Here is a 20,869-nt window from a genome sequence, read left to right as displayed (position 1 = left end):
CAAGAAAAATAGTTCCCTGGCTTGGACTCTATGAATGCTTTTTTATTCTCTTACAACCTCCATACTTGCCTAATAGAAGAGATGATAGCACTTTTTTTTTCCACTGTGGGAACTTTGTTAGTGTTTTTAGGGATAATTGTGTTTTTCCTCAGTTAAATTTCCCTATTCTACATGAAGTCACAGCTTCCTTCCTCTTGATTAAGGCAGACCAGTCTGGAAACTCCCTGATCTAATAAAATATGTTGATATGATTTTTAAGTGACAGATACAAACCTTCCACACATCTGCCAATCTCCTGATCACATGGTATTCCCTGTGCATGCCAGTGCAGAGAAAAGTCTGGGCTGAAAAAGTAATCTGGTGACTCCAGACTCTGCAATCTCTTGGTTAATTTTAGTACAGCCTATACCAAGCCATCTTTTCCTCAGACTGCTTTGTACTTAAGCTGCCTCCTGTCTGGCTGTCAGCAGGTGAAGCAGCCTCTAAACCATCACGGGTGAAAAAATCCCAACTCTTCCAATTCATATTTGGGTTTAAAAAGTCCATTCTCTTGTGTCTTTTCTTCATGCCAATCATCAGAAGGTGAATTTTCCCGTGGAAATCCTTCAAATATCTACAGGAAAACTCTTGAACTTTGGATGACATGAACAGCTGAAACAGCCCCTGTTTTTAGCAGAGGCAGTGATGGAAAAGCCTTGATCAAAACTCAGGTGCATCCTCCTCTGTTACTACAAGGAAACACAAGCCTTATGTGCAGTGTGGAAACTGCAGGGGTGATTATTTTCCACGGTGGAATCATAAGAAGATTCTCCCAGTTTGCACCAGTCCCCAAGGATGTGCCATGGGCGGCTCAAACCAGTGCCCACACTGTGCCACACAGGCCCTGGCACAGCTCTGGAGCTGTGAGCCAAGCACTGTGGTGAGAAAGAGAAGCAAACAGCACAGAAGCCTCTGTTGGAGGTCACAGCTTGGCCTCCACTGCTGAAAACTGCGTGAGATGCAGACGAAAGGTGAGACGTTGAGTAGAAAGTGGGAATTGAAATTGTTTCTGAAAGCACCAACAAGGTGCAGCTGCACTGGGTACTTCCTTTTACCATGCTGGGCAGGATGTAGCAAATTATTTTGGAACAGCCTCCTTTTGAGAGGGAAAAAAAACCAACCAACCAACCAACCAACCAACCAACCAACCAAAAAATCTTCTTTTGTTTCCTTTTTGCCTCCTGGGAAAGGGATGGGTGTTGAAATCTCCTTTCAGCAACTGGCAATCATTTTTCCTTGGAAAATGGAAATGGTTGTATAAACTAATTTTGAAAGAATCTTGATAACAAGATCACCCTCACACCCTTGGACATGGAGTTGGCAGCAGAAGGCACCTGCAGAGGAAGTTCTGTTTTTGTGGGAGCAGGAATCTGTGGGATGTGAAGCAGAGCTGGGACTGAAGGATCCACAAAGAAAACCTGCCCATTTTTGGGTGAATCTGGAGCTCCCTGTGACCCACTGAGAAAACTCCTGAACCCATCTGAGCTCATCCAGGACTGGGGCAGCAAATCCCACCAGCAAAATCCAAATATTTTCCAGAATAGGGGATAAAACCACACAGAATGGGAGAAAATCCTTCTTCCATCAATATCCCCATCCAAGGAGAGCACGAGAGGGATCTCAGAGTTTTCCACAATAGTGTGGGTTCTTGTTTAGGAGAAAGAAACCATCACCCACCTAATTTCCCCCAGCTCAGCCCAAAGTCAGACAGACTGGCAGAACTTAATACAATCAATTAGGACAGAGGAGTGATTTTCCTCCTAAAATGTAGCTGAAAATGTTGATTTCATGAAATTCTAGGTTGCCAGATCTTTGTTTTTCAGCGTTGCTTTTATGTCGTCACCTCATTTTCACTGCCACCCATTGCTTGTTCTCGGCATTTGATGTGGTTTATTACTCAGAACCAGAGCTAATACATATTCAGCAGTTCATGTTCTGTACTTTGGAGAAGGGACAAGTGATTCAGTGCCAGATTGAACTGTCTAATCCTGGGCTGGAGGGAGGAGCAGGTGGCCAGAGAACAAGGCTCAAACAGGAAGCCATGTGCTGCGTCTCGTGGTGCTCCTCTTCACTCGGTAGCTTGAGGCACAACTTGAGTTCCAACCTTCGTCTGTCTCTTGTCAGAGAACCATGGTTTGGGTTGGAAGGACCTTAAAGCTCATCCAGTCCCACCCTCTGCCTTGGGAAGGGACATTTTCCACTCTCCCAGGTTGGTCCAAGCCCCATCCAACCTGGTCTTGGACACTGCCAGGGATGAGGCAGCCACATCTTCTCTGTGCCAGGGCCTCCTCACCCTCACAAGGGAGGGGTTTCTCCCAAATATCCAACACAATTTTTCCCTTTTTCAGCCTAAAGCCATTCCCTCTTCTCCTGTCACTCCAGCTCATGATGAATTGTCCCTCTCTGTCTCTCTTGTGACCCCTTCAGACACTGGAAGGTGCTGTGAGGTCTCCACACAACTCTTCTCCAGGCTGCCCCAACTTTCTCAGCCAGCTTTAAGCAGAAAAAAGCTGTCCTGGCAGTTATTAATGATTTTAATGGAAGTGCTGGTATTGTTGGAGTTAATTATGGAAAGGAAATTCAGCACCCTAAGCTGGGAGTCACCAGTTGTTTATACAGTGTGACCAATTTGCTTGCATTTTCACTCTTTAGTAAATCATTAGCTGCCTGTTACATCCACCCTTGTCATGGAGCTGCATTCATTTAGGCCATGCCTTTGGATTCCTCTGGACTAGCTACAGGTCCAGGAACCCGTTTGAAAGCCATGGATGCTGATCTTCAGGACTTGTCAGGTTCTTTGCCACATCCTCACAAAATCAGGAAAATCTTTTGGCATTTCTGGGATACATTTACTTATCAGGAAACCCTTAACCTCTCTCTGCTAGTTTTACTCACATTGTAAATCAAGATTATCAACTGCTCCTCACACATCTGAGAGCTATGGATAAAAACTGTGATTTGCAAGTGAAAATTTGGATTATTGGTTAGGCTTAACTAGTGAGAATCTATCCCATGGGAGAGGTGGGAGTCCTGCACTAATCAGACATATTTCCTAGGCTTGTTCTAAGCACCAGAGGTTCCACAAGAAGGTATAAGTTTTAAGATATAATTACTTATTTAATTTGTGTCTTCCTGTGTTACCAATTTACAGAAGCAACCTGAAATGCTGATTTCTATAAAAATCATACTTGTGAGTGGTGTGAAAAAGTGGTTTTTTTTGAATCCTGGCTAGTAATTTCAGGATATGTTTGTACTGTCTTATACATTCATAATATGTAGAAGGAAATTCTCAAAGATAATTACCAAGCAGGTTAATTGCTTTCAAGAGTTATCTCACTGTAAGTGTCCATGCCCGGTGAAGTTCCACATCTCAACTTCATTTCTTCATCTGCATATTTCAATAAAACTTTTAGGAAGACTGATACTGTTGTTTTCTATAATCTTTAGTGCATTTTTTTCCCTAAGGTGGATAAGATTAGCCTTTTTTCACTCCTGTGCTTTGTTTTACCTGCAGATGATGTGATTAAAGTGAAAGGTGAATACAGTGAAAGAGAGGAGAGTGCTTTAAATTCCGAGCCAATGGAAAACCTGGAAGAATCTGAACTGCCTTACACATATCCCAGAGAATATAACGAATATGAGAGCATTAAACTGGAAAGACACTCGGGTTCATATGACAACGTCAGGCCAGCTAGTGGAAAGATGAATTGTGATATCTGTGGATTAGCCTGCATTAGCCTCAATGTCTTGATGGTTCATAAGCGTAGCCACACTGGTAAATATCCCTCTGTTGTTCTTGTAAGAGCTGGAGTACTAAAAATAAGATAATTGATAATCTAGATTGGTTATTTTTAAAAAGAATACCAAAATCAGGGTTTCCTTGTTCCGTCCTTGACGCCACATGTGATCTTTATCAAGTTACTCACTGTTCTGTGCCTCACTTTACCCACCTTTCTTCTTATCAGGATTGAATAGTATTAAAAGCAAGTTGGTGAGGCATTTTAAGAATTTTGGATGAAAGGCACTATGTAATGCAGTATTTCTGGCACAAAGCAAAAGTTAATTTGGTTTTGTGCTGCCATTTTCAGTCTGTATATAAATTTCTCTCTGTGCCATACTTTGGCAACAAACCAATGAGCATCTTAAGTTTCAGCCTGCAGTAAGATAAGACTTTTTTTTCCTTCTAAAAATTGCTGGCTTGTTGGAATCAGCCTCCTCCAGAGCGCTTCTTTCCATGGAAGAACTGTGCAGTGCTTTCCATAGTCCTACATATGCTACGAGCAGCTCTGACACCAGAGCCGCACCTCCCTCCCACTGAAGCCACACTCTGTGTGTTTCTATAGAAAGCAATCAATCCAATATCTCATTCTTTCCTCTTCCAAAATGGCAGAGGACAGCATGATACCCACGTAACCAATAAATGTCCTTTTCTGTATGTCATTTTAAGGTGAACGGCCATTCCAGTGTAATCAGTGCGGAGCTTCCTTTACTCAGAAGGGAAACCTCCTCCGCCACATTAAACTACACACAGGGGAAAAACCTTTTAAGTGTCACCTGTGCAGTTATGCCTGCCAGAGGAGGGATGCGCTTACGGGTCACTTAAGGACACATTCTGGTAAGTGACTTCACAGGCTTCACTCCATGTGGTTTGGATGTGTGTCACTGGGACACTCGGTGTGGAAAAGACAGACAGCAAGGTTTGCTCAGCCTGTGAGAGGCTCAACGCAGAGCAGTGACCACTCACTGGTGTTTCTGGAACTGGCTCTGCTCTTGGTGCAGAGAGAGGGGCCACGGGAGCCGTGTCACAGCCCACAAACCTGCTTGCACAAATAACTCCATGGTGTTTTCACAGAATTGTTTTGGTTGGAAAAGACCTCCAAGATCATCAAGTCCAACCTTTAACCCATCACCACCTTGTCAGCTCATTTTCATATGAGTGCAGCTGGCTGTGCCAGCAAGCTCTGAACTTGAGGAGAGTGTGAGATGTGCTTTGCTGGGATTTCCTCCTGTCCCATTCTGAGCTGCAAGGAAAATCCCAGGAGCATAATTGCAGGCAGATGACTGTTGCCACCTCACTGTGGTGTAGTGCCTTTCATCTGAATCTCTTAAAATGCTCAAGATGTTTCTTCTTAAGCTTGGTAGGGTGTTCTGTCCATATTACAAATGGGGAAATGGAGGCACAGAGCTGAGGTGACTTGGATTTCAAGTCAGGTATAACTCGATCTTAGCTAGTTCGAGTTCTTAGCTAGTTCAAGTCAGGTATAACTCGATCCCAGTTCTGCAGGAGCCAGGCTGTGTTTGCCCTTGAATTTGTCTTTATCCTCTGTTCTACATGGGCTCACAAAGAAAACATTGATTCTAAATTATAGGTGTTATCTCTGCACTGCACTGTACAGAAAAAAAGTTCAACCTCACAAAGAATCAAAGTTTAAAATTATCTTATCTGCCAAGGATAAATGAGATTCTGATTTAATCAAGACCAGCAGCGTAGTGCTGTCCCCCATCTGCACCGTGCTTCAAGCAAGACAGTGTTTTAGTGGTCTCTTGTGGTTATTTTAATTCTTTTATTGTTCCTTTTTCTAGTGGAGAAGCCATATAAATGTGAGTTTTGTGGAAGGAGCTACAAGCAGAGGAGCTCGTTGGAGGAGCACAAGGAGCGGTGCCGGACTTACCTGCAGAACGCTGGCATGTGTGAGGCTGGTGAGTTTATCACATTGCAGTGGTTTTGGGGTTTCAGTGCATTACAGGGCTTATAAAAGATCATCTGGTGAGCTGTTAACCCACAGCCTGAGAACAGCTTTTCCTACACTCCTTTTCAGTAACCTGAGGGGCTGTAATGTTCTAAAGGGGCGGGTTCATCATAGCCCTCAGGCGCTTTTACTTTAATCACTTTTTCTTTAAGTGTTAATTTGTGTAAAAACATCTAAAATACTTTGTACCCAGCATTTCTGGAGGTGTTGCTCAGTGAGTTAAATTATTCCTACATTAATGTTGTTATGTGGCTCATTTTACAGGATGAGTTGTTGACAACCACGTGTTTGACGGTTCCTTTTCTGTTAGAATTTGCAGCAGTTTTAGTGACTTGGATCTAGGGCATACAAAGAGACTGGTATCCCAAAAATCACTGACAGATCAGCTTAGGAGAGAGTGAGAGGCTGCTTTGAATATAGAGCTGCCTTTGGAAAAGATGAAATGTATCAAAACATGTTTTTTTCTTATTTTCCATTTTGCAGTCTCAGTGCTGCAGTTCCAAAATACTTTGGTGAAAAGTAATCACCATAATCTTTGTCCTTGCTTCACCTGAACTGCTCAAATCCTAAAATGAACTGTGTGATTTGGATCTCACAGCACACCAGTAAGTCAGGAAAAAATTGCTCTTCCATTCAGAGTCAAGGAGTGGCTGTGACCTCCCAGAAAACCTCGTGACTGATCTAAGAAGAGCTGAGGTCACAGTTTCAGAACTCAGGCTCCCAACTTTTGCTATACAGCCTTGAAAAAAACACCAAATAATGGAAACATGGAATCACAGAGGGTTGGAAAGGACCTTGAAGATCATCCATTGCCATAGGGAGAGACACCATCCACTAACCCAGGTTGCTTCAAGCCTTGTCCAACCTGGCCTTGGACAATTCCAGGGCAGCCACAACTTCTCTGGGCAACCTGTGCCAGGGCCTCACCACCCTCACAGGGAGGAATTTCCTCCTAATAACTCTATCAACCACAGAAAGGACAAAATTCTGCAGGAATCATCACAAGCTAGGCCTGAAAATCAGTGTGAAGAGCCACTGGTATGTGATAAAAATCTTGGGTACAGGAATCCCTACACTGTGCAGAGAGTGTAGGTTGGTGTTTCAGGCTTTGTGACACATGCAGGAAACCTCCCAGAGAACCATGATTTACCCAAGTGTTTCATAGAGGTTTTTAAGAGTTTCATAGTTTTGAGGGGGCTCTCTTCTTGTCAGCAAGTGACATATTCCTTAGAGTATTTGTAAAAGTTACTGGTAATCAGCTCATCAGCAAGTTCTGGGTTTGGTGAGAACCCTTACACATTGTAACTGTGGTTTGTGTTACAGTACACTCATCATGGCCATCACCCAAAGTGTCCAGCTGTGAAAATGGAAAACATGAGAGCTGCTGCAGGTTGAGATGCATTTCAGAATAGCAACATTCCCCCCTTACCCCAAGCCTGTGGTGCAGTTCTTGCTGCAACACTGCAGGGAGCCTGAACTGATCATAGGGAATGGAAATTCCCAGAGTGCCAAGAGGGGGCTGCTCCCCTGCCTTGGAGACTTTACACCCTTACACATACTGCAGTGGTCTTAGGAAATTTTATGAAAAATGAGAACTCCATCTAATTCTCTGGTATCAACAGGATGTTGGGTGGCAGAACCAGGGAGAGGGAAAGCTGGAAAGACTCTCAGGAGGTCATTTGCTGTGTTTCATTGTTTTTTCCCCCTAAGTTTAGCATTTTGCATTTGTTTCCAGTAAACATCCTCTTTCCATTACTGATCTTTTCCTTACTTCTCTGCATCTCTTTGAATTCTGGTGTTTTTCTGAATTCCCCTCAAGCTTCTCAACCAGGTCTGGTGGAAGGTGTCCCTGTTCATGGCAGGAGGGTGGAACTGGATGACCTTTAAGGTCTCTTCCAATTCAAACCATTCCACAATTCTATAATTCTCACATGGAGCCATCTTTAGACACAAAAGTGCTCTTCATGCCACCATTCCTAATTATTAAAATATTTTAAAACATCAGGATGGTAATAACCATTCTATTTGCTTTTCAGTGCCATGCTTGCATGTTCTAAATGTGGAAATATTTCTAAAAGAGAAGTTTCATGTAATATAGTTGGAGCATTGTCCCTGATAACATCTCTCTCACATTTTTCTCATTGCACAATCACCCAACTCCGTTCCACTCTCCCTTCTTGAGTGACCACACAGAGATGCTACAGGAAACAATGCCTCTAATTTCAGCTTTGTGCTTGAGGGCTTTGCTAACATTAGCTGCACATTCTAAAAATTCTGCTCACATTGGTTGGTGTGGCAGAAACCACACTATGGGAACAGCTCAGTGCAGGGTGAGTGCTGGTGTGAGCTTGGGGCTGGGACAGCAGCTGCTCTCTCTCCAGCTGCAGGGTGACATGGTGGCCCAGAGATGGATGTCCCATCTCTGGAAGTGTTCAAAGCCAGGTTGGACAAGGCTTGGAACAACTTGGGCTAGAGGAAAGTGTCCCTGTCCATGGCAGGGAGGTGGTACAAGGTGATCCTTAAGGTTCCTCCCAACCCAAAGCACTCAGTGAACCCATGATGGCCAAGGGACAGCACCTTTGGAGAGGTGGCTCCTCACCCAGCACCCACAGGACAGCCTGAAGAGTCCTTCCTCATGGATAATTCACAGTGGCAGGAACATGATCCTCTGGAAGTGCAGGATTACACCTGAAATGTACACTGAGGCAGGCAGCAGCACTGGGAGCAGCGTGGAGACCTCTCAGGAGGGTCAGGGGTAAAAATCAAACATCCTCAGCCCTGGTGCTGGCTGAGCAGGAGAGGAGCTCCCAGCTGTCAAAGTGGTGAGATCAACCCCATCTTTACACCATAGAAAATTCCATGCTTAGGAGCTCAACTTGCCATGTAATTCCAGAGCCACTGACCAGATCTGACCAAGAAAGGGATTTATTTCAGCTGCAGAGTTCCTTTCAGCATCCTCAGAGACTTTTTATTTTGCTTTCTGGCCCTGCAGTTGAGCCATCAGAGCCCTGATCTTGCAGGATAACCCAAGATTCCAGGCTGCTCTTCAGTGCTTTGGAAGTCTGGATTTTCTCTATTTGTTTTTTTCTCACTGTGATTTTGAGCAAAGCACTTGACCATTTCTGTAGTCCAGCCTGAATTTTATTTTTAGATCCATGTTACAGTGAGATAATTACTTATTTAAATCACCATGTGCATGGAATCATCCAGAGGGAGGAGAATTGAAGTGGGACACAGGGTGTGATTACTTCTCTATATTTGAGAAGCCTTTAGAGAATCTGGAGTGATTAAAAAACTTTTTCCTAAATGCTAAATATTATTCTTGTACTGTTTAAGATGTGATCCAGAAGAAAAAGTTGGATGAGATAATTTTCTGGGTAGAGAGAGCAGTGTTGTGAATGAGAACCTGAATAACCACCTTCATCTTACTGGGAGCAGACATTGTTTCCCTAAGGCCAGATTGTGGAAATGTCATCAAAGACCTTTTGTGGCCCATAAATAAAGATTATTTTTTCTTTAGGAAAAAATAACTAGTAGCAAGGAGTCAAAAATCCTAATGTGAAGGCAAAGACCCTCAGCATTAAAATAAAAGAGCAGAGAACCATGAACCTGCAAGATTGATTCTACAGAAGTCCCAGAGCATGTTATGTAGGTCAATAGTTGCTGTCTCTGCAGATCTCCTCTGAGGAAAAGCTCTGTTATTCCTGCAGGAAGCCCTCATCTGCCCTCCTGACATTAATTTAACAATTAAAGTTCCCTTGGTGGCACATAAATAATGTTGACAAGTCACCCCTGATGTGCTACGTGCAGCTTCCAGTGTGCTCCTAGGGCTGGGAGGGCTGAGAGCAGCTCTGAGGATGAGGAAAAACACCCTGAAAATGTGGAATTAAAGCTTTACTACAGCAGCACATGGGTCCTCAGAGTGCAGCTCCTGGAGGTAAAGAGTGAGGAAAAGAGGAGCTAGAACAATAAAATCATAAAACCAAAGAAGGGATCAGGGAGCTGCTTTTATGATATGGGTGAATTGTGTTTTCTTTCTTTTTTCTTTGCAAAGAAAAAAAAATACATTTTTGAGTACATCATTTGTTGGGGTTTTTAAAATTTAGATTACTGCTGTTATGACTTGTGCAATGATCCAGCCAAGATTATGAGGCTTTGGGTTTGGGGGTAGTTCAAACCTTGGACTACAGTCATCTAAAGTTAATATAAAGCTGCATATTCCAGGCTTTGGAGCATGAGAATTAAACTGAAGTCCTGAAATTAAAAACCCTATAATTTTCAAGACCAAACCCAAGCAGGTGATTACACTCTACCTCTCTTCCTTCCCCTCAGAGTGTCACCTTAACCTGGTGTTTTGTCTCACTTTGTGCATTTGGGTATTTTATGCTGGGAGCAGGGATGAATACATTTATGAGAACCTCCAAAGACACTGGATTAATTTAGAATAAAACTGAGACTAGAAGAGCAGTGTGTTATTACCTCCAAGGCACTCCATGCCCTGCTCAGGCCTGGCTGTCACGTACATCCCAAGGTTCCAGGACTGTGACCAAGCAGAGCCAGGCCCTGTTATCCCATCCTCCCTGACTCATATTTGCAGCACCGAGCACCTCTGAAACACTTGATGTTTTCAAACTGCTGAACAAACATGAACAAATAGTTCTGGCTGAGGTTTGGTGAGTCATGGTTTGTGCTGACTGAAACTCCTGTTATCAGGAGCAGCACTGACAAACAGGTACAGAGGACAGACTGAAACGCTCAGGGAAAGGCTGCACAGGCCTGGGAAGGATGAAGCTGCACTTTCAGCACTTGGGCAAACAGAAAATTAAGTCAATACTCAATAAATCTGTGTTTAGCAGGAAATATCAAAGTGTTCCTATCACTTTCCTCTGGCACTGCTTGTCTCTTACTTAGGTTATGCTTCAGGTATTCAGGGAGGCCTCATTTTGGCCTACCAGTGCCTTAAGGGGGTTATAAAAAGGAGGCAGAAGGATTTTATATTAGTCAGAGAGTGACAGGAGAAGGGACAATAGTTTTAGACGGCCAGAGGGCAGGGTTGGATGGGATGTGAGGAAGAAATTCTTCCTGGGAGGATGGTGAGGCCCTGGCACAGGTTGCCCAGAGAAGCTGTGACTGTCCCTGGAAATATCCAGCACCAGGTTGGACAAGGCTTGGAGGAACCTGGGATAATGGAGGGTGCCCATGACCATGCCATGATCTTCAAGGCCCTTCCCAACTAAAATCATTCCATGTTTCCATGATTCTATATTTAGATTTGTTGGTGTATGTATGGTAACACAGCAACCAGGACTCTTTCACAGTGAGATCCAGCATTTTATAGCACCTTGGGAAAGTCAATCACCCCTCACTGGGTGCTGTGGAAAATGGGAAGAGCCTTAATTGGCCTGATCCCAAGGGAGTCATCACAGGGCACAGGCACTTTTCCAAAAATCAGAAATTTGGGAGGTTGTAACAAGCTTTAAAACACAGAACAATCGTGTCCTCACCTTGCAGATCCCACCTCCTACAGACTTGGACAATCCTTTAAGATGTGTCCAGTTCTCACCACAGTTATTCCTGCCAAGGGTACTTTTAGCAATGAATTTACTCTTCGTTATAATTTTTAACATAAAAGCAGCAGTCCAGATGGGTGTTGTTGAGGTTTGAGCAGGGTTTGGGGGGGAAGCCACAGCAGTTACGATCAGTATTAGTGTGGTAGTAGCGATATGAGGTGGCAGCTCTCCAGCTCAAGGCCCCTGCAGCCTCCAGGAGCTGAGAGCAAGCACAGCCTCTCTGCAGGGCTGGGCACTGCTTAGCACAGCTGAGGAGAGCTCTGGAAAATGGGAAGAGCCTTAATTGGCCTAATCTCAAGGGAGTCATCACAGGGCACAGGTACTTATCCAAAAATTAGAAATTGGAAGTTGTAACAAGCTTTAAAACACAGAGGAAACATTCACAGTTAATTTTAGCTGTTGCATTTAGGAAAAAAAATATTAAGTGACAGAAACACCTGGGGGAAAAAGAGTCAGAAATTTTGAATTTTCAAAGGCTTTATTGCTTTTATTTTACTGGAACACTGATACATATCATACAAGTTTCTTAGTGATTCGTTAAGACATCTCTGACTGATATCTGAAAAGTTAAGCAAGAACACTGAGTGTCTCCTCCTGCAGCTCGAAGCACTGAGTGTGCAGGTGTCACCCAGCCTTACTCAGAATAAAAAAGAAAGGCCAGCAGAGCTTCTGTCTCCATCTGCAATTTAACCAACCTTCCAGCCAGTTCATGCACTTCCTCTCGCTGACGACAGTTCTGGTTTGTGCTCCCCCCTGAGTCAGCTCGGGGCTGTGCTGCCACTGACCACAGCGGGTGCCCAGAGAGCAGGAATGACAGAAAAAGCAAAGCCAGCTTTGCATTTCATCTCCAAACTGTTTCCTCCAGTTATGTGGCCGATTGGAGATTAAACCAGTCAGCTCTTCCTTTTTTTTATCTCTTTTTTTTTTTCCTTTTCACCTACGTGTTTGGTTTTTTTTATTTTTTCTCTTTTTTTCCCCTTCTTTTTCACATTTTCCAACGTAGCCAGCGTGGAGGCAAGGCACATCAAGGCAGAGATGGGGACTGAAAGAGCCCTTGTGCTGGACAGGCTAGCGAGCAACGTGGCAAAGAGAAAAAGCTCAATGCCTCAGAAATTTATTGGTAAGAACAAAACCCCTTTTCATCTGCAACAGTTAAATACGTATGGGTTGGTAACAAACAGTACAATGCCTCTGCTTCTTTTAAATATCCTGCTCAAGCTTAGCATCTAATACAAAAAAATTAAGCAACGCTGATTTTTGTGATGGGGTTTTAGCAATTTGTTGTAAGGGGTTGATTAAAATAAAAAAGAATTTATTCTGTTGGCTGCTTAAACTGGGTGGAAGCTACTGTTGTGCCTTGTGTCTTTATATAGATTTATAAATATGTTTTATGAGCTTCCACGTGCCATTTTTGTACCTACGTATTTGAAATGTTTTCTTCAAGGATCTAGAACAAGCAAAGAATAGGAAGGTTAATGTTTTCTTAGCAGGAGCTGAAGATTCCTGCAGTATTCATGTGTGAAATAAGGCCTAAAGGCAGAAATGTATTGGATTTCTCTTAGTCATTCTACTAAATTTGTGTATGATTAAAAAATATCAAATCCTTTCTTGTGGTAATTTAAGCAAGCAGATGTTTCCATGGTATTTTCTTTGCATTTAATTGAACATGATCAGACTTTTGCATTTGGGAATTTTAAATACTAGTTGGGCAGGTTCTGGGTTTCAGCAAACACCTGACCCTCTTGGCCAGTCTTATTTCATCAACCTGCCTTTAAAGAAAATAAAATCCAGTCCTGTGTCCTAAGGAAAACCCTTAGTCAGCAGTTATATAATATTGGTGCTGATGAAGCCTTATTTGTGCTCTTTGAAGGGTTACATAAGGTAAAAAGTGTTTGGGTTTTTTTTCTTTTTATGGCCCAATATAAAGTTCACCCTCTGAGTGGGGCTCATGTGGGAGAGGAGTGGGCTGGGAGGGCAGGCAGGGCTGCTGCAGCCAAACCCCCAGCACAGGGGCAGCAGCTGCAGGTAGAGGTGAGCAGCTGGATGCATCCAGGGAAAGGTGAGCAGATGGATCTGTCCAGGGAAATGTGAGCAGATGGATCCAAAAGTGCACAGATGGATCCATGCAGGGAAAGGTGAGCAGATGGATCCATCCAGGTAAAGCTGTGCAGCTGGATCCATCCAGGTAAAGACGAGCAGCTGGATCCATCCAGGTAAAGACGAGCAGATGGATCCATCCAGGTAAAAGTGAGAAGATGGATCCATCCAGGTAAAGATGAGCAGATGGATCAATCCAGGTAAAGACGAGCAGATGGATCCATCCAGGTAAAAGTGAGAAGATGGATCCATCCAGGTAAAGATGAGCAGATGGATCAATCCAGGTAAAGCTGTGCAGATGGATCCATCCAGGTAAAGCTGTGCAGCTGGATCCATCCCGGTAAAGCTGAGCAGATGGATCCATCCAGGTAAAGATGAGCAGATGGATCCATCCAGGTAAAGCTGTGCAGCTGGATCCATCCAGGTAAAGCTGAGCAGATGGATCCATCCAGGTAAAGACGAGCAGATGGATCCATCCAGGTAAAGATGAGCAGATGGATCCATCCAGGTAAAGACGAGCAGATGGATCCATCCAGGTAAAGATGAGCAGATGGATCCATCCAGGTAAAGATGAGCAGATGGATCCATCCAGGTAAAAGTGAGAAGATGGATCCAACCAGGTAAAGATGAGCAGCTGGATCAATCCAGGTAAAGCTGTGCAGATGGATCCATCCAGGTAAAGATGAGCAGATGGATCCATCCAGGTAAAGATGAGCAGCTGGATCTATCCAGGTAAAGCTGTGCAGATGGATGGATCCAGCTGCTCATCTTTACCTGGATGCAGCTGGTGAGCAGCTGGATCCATCCAGGTAAAGCTGAGCAGCTGGATCCATCCAGGTAAAGATGAGCAGCTGGATCCATCCAGGTAAAGCTGAGCAGCTGGATCCATCCAGGTAAAGATGAGCAGATGGATCCATCCAGGTAAAGATGAGCAGCTGGATCCATCCAGGTAAAGATGAGCAGATGGATCAATCCAGGTAAAGATGAGCAGCTGGATCCATCCAGGTAAAGATGAGCAGATGGATCCAACCAGGTAAAGATGAGCAGCTGGATCCATCCAGGTAAAGCTGTGTAGATAGATGCATCCAGGTAAAGCTGCACAGCTGGATTTATCCAGGTAAAGCTGTGCAAATGGATCCATCCAGGTAAAGCTGTCCAGATGGATGCATCCACACAGGAAACCAACTCAGCTTTTGAAGGTAATGGAGCTCTTAGTGGGTTTGGTGGGTAGCACTGGGCTTTCATCTCTGAAAACTGGTCTCATTTATTTATTTATTTTACATTAGTGTGGCTTTCTAAAGGTCACCTCACTGCACAGCCAGACCAGCACACTCCATGTGAGTGTCTTTGGTGCTCAGGATTGAAACTGGACCTCTGGGGCTTGGCCCTTACATGTCTTGCTATGGTTCAAAAAGCAATATTAATGCAAATGGGTTTGTAATCCTTTAGCTTCCTCTAATTTAGCATTTTTCAGCTCTCTCATTGTGCAATCGCCAGCAGTTTGACCTTTATGTATTTTATGAAACATGTATGCAGCAGGATGCACCCCCTCAGCATAAGCCTCACGTGAAGAACAAGTGGGTTTGGGGTTTCCTCTGTGAGCCAAAGAGTTCCTGTATGGCCCAGATCCTCTGGGATTTGTGCTAATGCTGGGTGGCATGAACTGGCACTGCACACACAGGTGATTGTGTGGAGAAGCTGAGAACCCATCACAGATCACCTAAAAGCACAAAATAACCCATTTTTGGAACTTGCTGTTTTTCTAGGACTTGGGTGATTTTTCTTGTTAAATTACATGCGCAAACATTCCCCCCTGGGAAGGATGTTTCCAGGAGCAGGCTGCCCGACCTTGCTCTGACTCCTGTGCCTTTCTGCCCTGTCCCTGTCACAGCTCAGATCCGCCAGGCCAGTGCAGGGATCCTTTGGGAAATCTGGGAATGAGTGCTGATGTCTCATTTAGTCAGGAAGCAGGGACAGGGATTTACACTAACAAGGCATCTTTGTTTGTCTCGTTTCTCTGAATGAAGTCTATTGATAGGAAGAAAAACCCCTTTATTATAATTGGAGGGCTCTGCAGAGATTCAGACAAGCACCAGGAGTCTCTCCCACTTTATTTTTCACATTTCCATCCCCACAGCTGCCTCGTGTGCACCACTACAAGTCCCACACAAGGGCAGGGACCACCAGACCCTGCATTTGACTCTTCACCTCTGAACCAGGTCCTGCTTCAGAGCCTTTTTCTAGGGGACTTTAAAATCCACCGGGACAGTGGAATCACTGTGAGACCCTCAGTGATCATTCAGGAGTTGGACTCAATCCTATGATCCTATGATCATACATCAAGTTTCTTTATTTTACTCCACAACAGTGACTCTTAACACCAAAATTTTTACGGATTTTTGCCTCTTTTTGCCTTTATTGTTATTTTTTTTTCTACTTAAATCCCAATTTATTCACATCTTTCACTTGCCTGGAGCTAGTTTTATGAGTCACCCAAAAATACTGCAGCATTTTTTTCCCTCCGTGTGAAGCTGGACGGCGAGTGGTGCTGCGGGCTGGGAGCAGTTGCACTCTTGTGGTTCTTTAACCTTTTGGAGTGTTTTAGAAAAGAAACGTGAGCTCCTGGTTTTCTGCCTCTGCAGTGAAACCCCAGAGTTTCATACACATTGAGTCAGGGTGTTGACAGGTGACTGATAAACATCTGCACCACTCGAGTTACCGTAACCAAGAGATTCGTGGATTTAATGTTTGCGAGTCACTTGCATGTGAAACCTTTCATCTGCTCTTTTTTTTTTTTTCTTTTGTATTTTTTTTTAAGCTATGAACAAGTTTATGCTTTTATTAACCACAGAATTCAGTTACTTATTTCTAGACATTCACCTCCAAAATGTCTTTAGTGTTTTTGGGGTGCAGTTTGTTTCCTCCTTGCAGCTGCCACAGAGAACAGGAGTTCTGTGCTGCTCAGAGAGGTGTGAGCAGAATTTCAGGTGCACTCTCCTCCATTTCTGTCCAGTCCAGAACTTTCCAAGCCCCAGCACATCCAGAGGAAAAAAAAATTTTTCCCCACTAACCCTGACCCTAACTGCAGGATGTTTATATCTATATTTTTATCTGCCAGTATTGGATTACCTGAATACCTGTGTAGAGATCCAAGAAGCCAGGTGTGGTGCAGAGGAAGCTGTAGTTGTCAAAGGACAGTGGGGAAAACTGACTTCAGTGTCCAAGGACTTGTCAAAGATGAATCTCAGAAAGTTCCCTCACCACCTCCTCTATTAGACTGGTTTGCTTCTAAGCCTGAGATTTAAAAAAATATGAAAAAACCAAATACCCCACCCAAAAGCTGCTTGTGTCTAAGAACAGCCTCTTTCAGCAGAGAACATATCATGCCCCATTCCCAGAGATTTCTGCCCTTTAGAAAAGTCATCACAGGGTTTAAACAGCTCTTTACCTCTTGGGACTTCTGCTGCTCAGAGCGACCCCAAGATGTGTTAGAAAGTCTCTTTTCCCAGCCTGGCTGTCAAAGAAGGAGTCAGAGCTCTTCAGTTCTTGTTCTCAAGGTTGTTTATTGTTTCTTATCTATAAAATTCTTTCTCTTAACTTGCCGAGGTCCATTCAGAGATCAGGCAGAGGCACACTGGCATTATCTTTTTATACTAAAAACTATGTGTACATTATTTATAATTACTTCCCAATTCCTATCACCTATGTTAGACAGTGAGCTTCCACTCTAAACCAATCCAAAAGTGCCAACATCACAGCAGAAGATGGAGGCCAAGAAGAAGGAGGAGAAAGGCTGGACACACCCAGATTCCTCCATCTTGCCCCCTGAACCCCTGTTCTAAAAACTCCAAAAAATCTATTTTTTCACCCCATGACAAACTAATTATTATTCTACTTAGACTATCATGGCTTGCAGATCCTCATATAAGGTTGATAATTTTTCCATGGGTCATAATCAAAGTCACAGGTATCTTGGACTCTGTGACAAGGTCTCTGAGAGCCTGGCAGGGGTTTGGGCAAGCCAGAGGGATGTCCTGAATTCTGACATTTCCCCACTCAGGTAATTATCCCCTCTCATCTCTCGCAGGTGAGAAACGCCCCAGCTTCGATGTCAACTACAACTCCAGTTTCCTGTACGAGAAGGAGAGCGAGATGATGCACGGGCGCATGATGGACCAGGCCATCAACAACGCCATCACCTACCTGGGGGCCGAGGCCCTGCGCCCGCTCGTGCAGACCCCGCCAGCGCCCACGGCCGAGATGGTGCCCGTCATCAGCAGCCTGTACCCGCTGCCGCTGCCCCGCGCCGCCGACGTCCCCAGCGTCCCCAACGGCACCGAGCCCGACAAGAGCCACCTCAGGGACAAGAGCCTGTCATCCGACAGGGGCCTCTCCCCCAACAACAGCGGCCACGACTCCACAGACACTGACAGCAACCACGAGGAGAGGCCCAACCCCGCCTTCCACCAGAGCCAGGTGATGGCGGCGGCTCCGGCCCGCAACGGCCTCCAGGCCCTGAAGGATTTCCCGAGGCCCTACGAGATCATCAAGCCTCCGGCCATCTGTCCCCGCGACGCCTTCAAGGTCATCAACAAGGAAGGGGAGGCCATCGGGGTGTACAGGTGCGACCACTGCCGCGTGCTCTTCCTGGATTACGTGATGTTCACCATCCACATGGGCTGCCACGGCTTCCGCGACCCCTTCGAGTGCAACGTCTGCGGCTACCGCAGCCACGACCGCTACGAGTTCTCCTCGCACATAGCCCGGGGAGAGCACAGAGTGGTGCTCAAGTGAAAGGACCTGCTCTTCCAAGGTCAAAGGATGTGTTTGCTGTCAAAGGGGAGGCTTGGTTGGTTAGGGGTTTAATTAGTGTAATGAAATCTTCTTGAGTATTTTTTTAGGCCAGTTTGAAGTGTGTCACAAGGTGACACATTTTTTAAATTTGTTTTTCTCGATAATTCAGTGTTGTGTAGCATCTCTGCCTGGCTGCTGTGGTGAGTGGGACTGTGGGAAACACCAGGAGCAGAGACTGGTTTTGATATGAACTTTATTTTTGTGAAACTTCAGAGCCATTTATGATGTTTTCAATTTTTAACTTGTGTTTGTTTTTATAGAGTTTGCTTTAAGTCAGCACGAAAGGTTTTCATGCCAATTCCCCTGCTCATTCAGGTGAATAGTCAGAGTGTGTTGGAGGAGCTTTTCCTAGTTATAATCCCAGTGGCTCATCCCCAAAACAAGGAAAACCAGGGCAGGAAAAGGGAGGAATTATTAATTCCTCTTTAAATCTTTTCCCCTAAGCCTTAACAAAAGTGTAGCACACTTTCATTTTTCTTACCCCACTGCTGACTTTCCTTAAAGTTATTCAGTAAGAGGAAAATGAGAAATGAGACCTATTTGGGGTTGGGATTTTTTAACAGTACATATTTTTGGGATACCCAGCGAGGTCACTGCTTGGCTCATCCATGTGGCCTGGAGGAAATCCCAATTTTCATTGCTGGAAACTCCTCCTTTCTGATGGCTGCCAAGAACGAGGATGAAGCTGTGCTGGGTGTTGTGCCTCTGTCCCACAGCAGGACGTGTGGCTGTGCCATCATGGGTTGGTCCTGGCTTGTTGTGGACAGGTGAGACCCCAGGCAGGGCTGTGAGAGCCACACCCACACCAGGACAGCCCTTGGAGGTGCAGCTCCACACCCTGAGCAGGTGCCATCCCTTTGAAGTTGGTTTTTACAACTATTCCCTGTGGCCCCACAGCTGTGTTGGTGTCCCTGGGCTGGAGAGGGGTTTGGTAACGGCTTTGCTGAGTGAAGGTTTAATCTTTGCAAAATATTTTTGTATCCTGTAGTTAGGAGTGTTCTGACGGACTTTCTGCATCCCTCGTGTGGTTTGAGAGCTGTGTTGCTTTTGTGTTATTCCCTGGTGATCCAATCACTTCCCTGAGGGAAGGTTGAAGAGCTGAGGGTCAAGAAATAGTGAAATTCATCCCTCCCTCTGAATTTTTTTGGCTCAATTATTTCCTCTCTGAATTTTAAGGTACAAAATAAGAAATTTCTATTCATGTTTTCCACTAAAGGTGGATTTGGAGAGGGATAAATCAGCCTGCAGTGTGTCTGAGCATCCAGAGTGCTGTGGAAGAGCAAATCCAGGATCCTGCTATCCCTGGGGTTGAGGAGAACTCTTCTGCTGTTGTGTGTGGAGCTGTAAAGCAGGTTCAGGATGTTTCCCAGAGCTCCATCATGACAAAGGTGATGTTGGCCCTCCCCAAGTGACCCCCTGTGTCACAATGTGACCAATGCTCCTCCTGTGAGGGAGGCTGCACTTCCACCAAGGGTCAGCCCCAAGGGCCAAGCTTTGGGTCCAGAAAAGAGAGGGAAAGGGAGTGAGAGTTTCCTAGAGAATTCCAGAGGTTCACTGCTGCCCTGACATTTCTAAGTCCGACATTTTTAGGACATTGTGGTTGTCTTTTATCAATTTCGAATTTTGTGAAGCTTACTTTTCAATGGCTTAGCTTTCAAAACCAAAGAGTTGTCAATAAATGAATAAAATATTTAAATAATGATGATGTCCTGACTTGAGGGCAGGCAAGGGCAGGTTCTTAAAGGAATCCACAGAGAGAGACCTCCTGGAGCCATCCAAAAATCTCATTCTCCATAAGAGGATTGGGTAATGGGTTCATTTAAAAATATTAATTGTTCCTTCACACCCCATCATTCACCCCTGTCCCACAGGGCTGCTCTGGCCTGGGAGATGGGAATCCCATTGGGCCATGTCTGGATGTTGAGGGGATGTGTTGGTCCAGGGCAGGTCCCTGAGCTTGGAGAAGCTCTGGAAACCACCTTGTTTGAGAAAACAGATGGGAAAACCGGTTCAGAGCCTGATTTATTCTGCTCCTGGCTTGGTTATTTTGGTCTGGAACAGGTTTGGAGCAGTCTCTGGTGCCTTGGTGCGTCCATCTCGCTTGGTTCTTCATTTACTTATGAATTACACCCCAAGAGTGGGCAGGGAGGCTCAGGGAAGGAGCTTTTAGCACCAAGAAATGAACCTCTGGCGCTTAAACTGTATTTTTAAGTTTTAAAAATGTCAGTAAATAAATATCCACTCTGCCAGCCATGAAAACAGATCTAGGAGTGACCAGAGCTGGCTGAGGAGTGGGAATGAGCACTGGGGCTGCCTGTAAACCCCACAGGTGTGATGGAATCTGCGTCCCCACAGGGTGCTGTGCCATGGTGGAGGCTGTGCTCAGCAGAACCTGCTACTCAGAGGTGTAAAATAACATCACCAGCTCCTCTGAGCGCTGGAAAATGGTGCTGGAGCCGGTTCTGGTGAGCAGAGGAATGGTTCAACCCGAGATCTGTGGGCTGGGGGCAGCTCAGCCCCACGCTGGGGCTCTGGGGTGGGTTCGTGGTTCCCGGGCTG

At 44.9% G+C, this 20,869-nt stretch overlaps 1 protein-coding gene across 7 annotated transcripts in view; it reads left to right on the top strand.

Annotated features, from left to right (window-relative positions):
- Positions 1 to 20,010, top strand: part of IKZF3 (IKAROS family zinc finger 3) — a 36,251-nt gene extending 16,241 nt beyond the window's left edge. For 2 of the 7 annotated variants that reach the window (XM_063178849.1, XM_063178848.1), the window contains exons 4-8: positions 3,554 to 3,814; positions 4,487 to 4,654; positions 5,623 to 5,739; positions 12,363 to 12,479; positions 17,544 to 20,010. In XM_063178849.1, the coding sequence (XP_063034919.1) occupies positions 3,554 to 3,814; positions 4,487 to 4,654; positions 5,623 to 5,739; positions 12,363 to 12,479; positions 17,544 to 18,250 (1,370 nt within the window). In that variant the 3' untranslated portion in view covers positions 18,251 to 20,010. Of the gene's footprint in view, positions 1 to 3,553; positions 3,815 to 4,486; positions 4,655 to 5,622; positions 5,740 to 12,362; positions 12,480 to 17,543 lie in introns of those variants that run through there. The other 5 variants (XM_063178851.1, XM_063178850.1, XM_063178852.1 and 2 more) reach the window with 5 other exon arrangements.
- The last annotated feature ends 859 nt before the right edge of the window (positions 20,011 to 20,869 follow it).

Source organism: Melospiza melodia, chromosome 30 (genome assembly GCF_035770615.1).
Source record: "Melospiza melodia melodia isolate bMelMel2 chromosome 30, bMelMel2.pri, whole genome shotgun sequence".
Classification (NCBI taxonomy): Eukaryota; Metazoa; Chordata; class Aves; order Passeriformes; family Passerellidae; genus Melospiza; species Melospiza melodia.
Note: the sequence above shows the minus strand (reverse complement) of the source record. Positions and strands in the feature narration are given on the sequence as shown.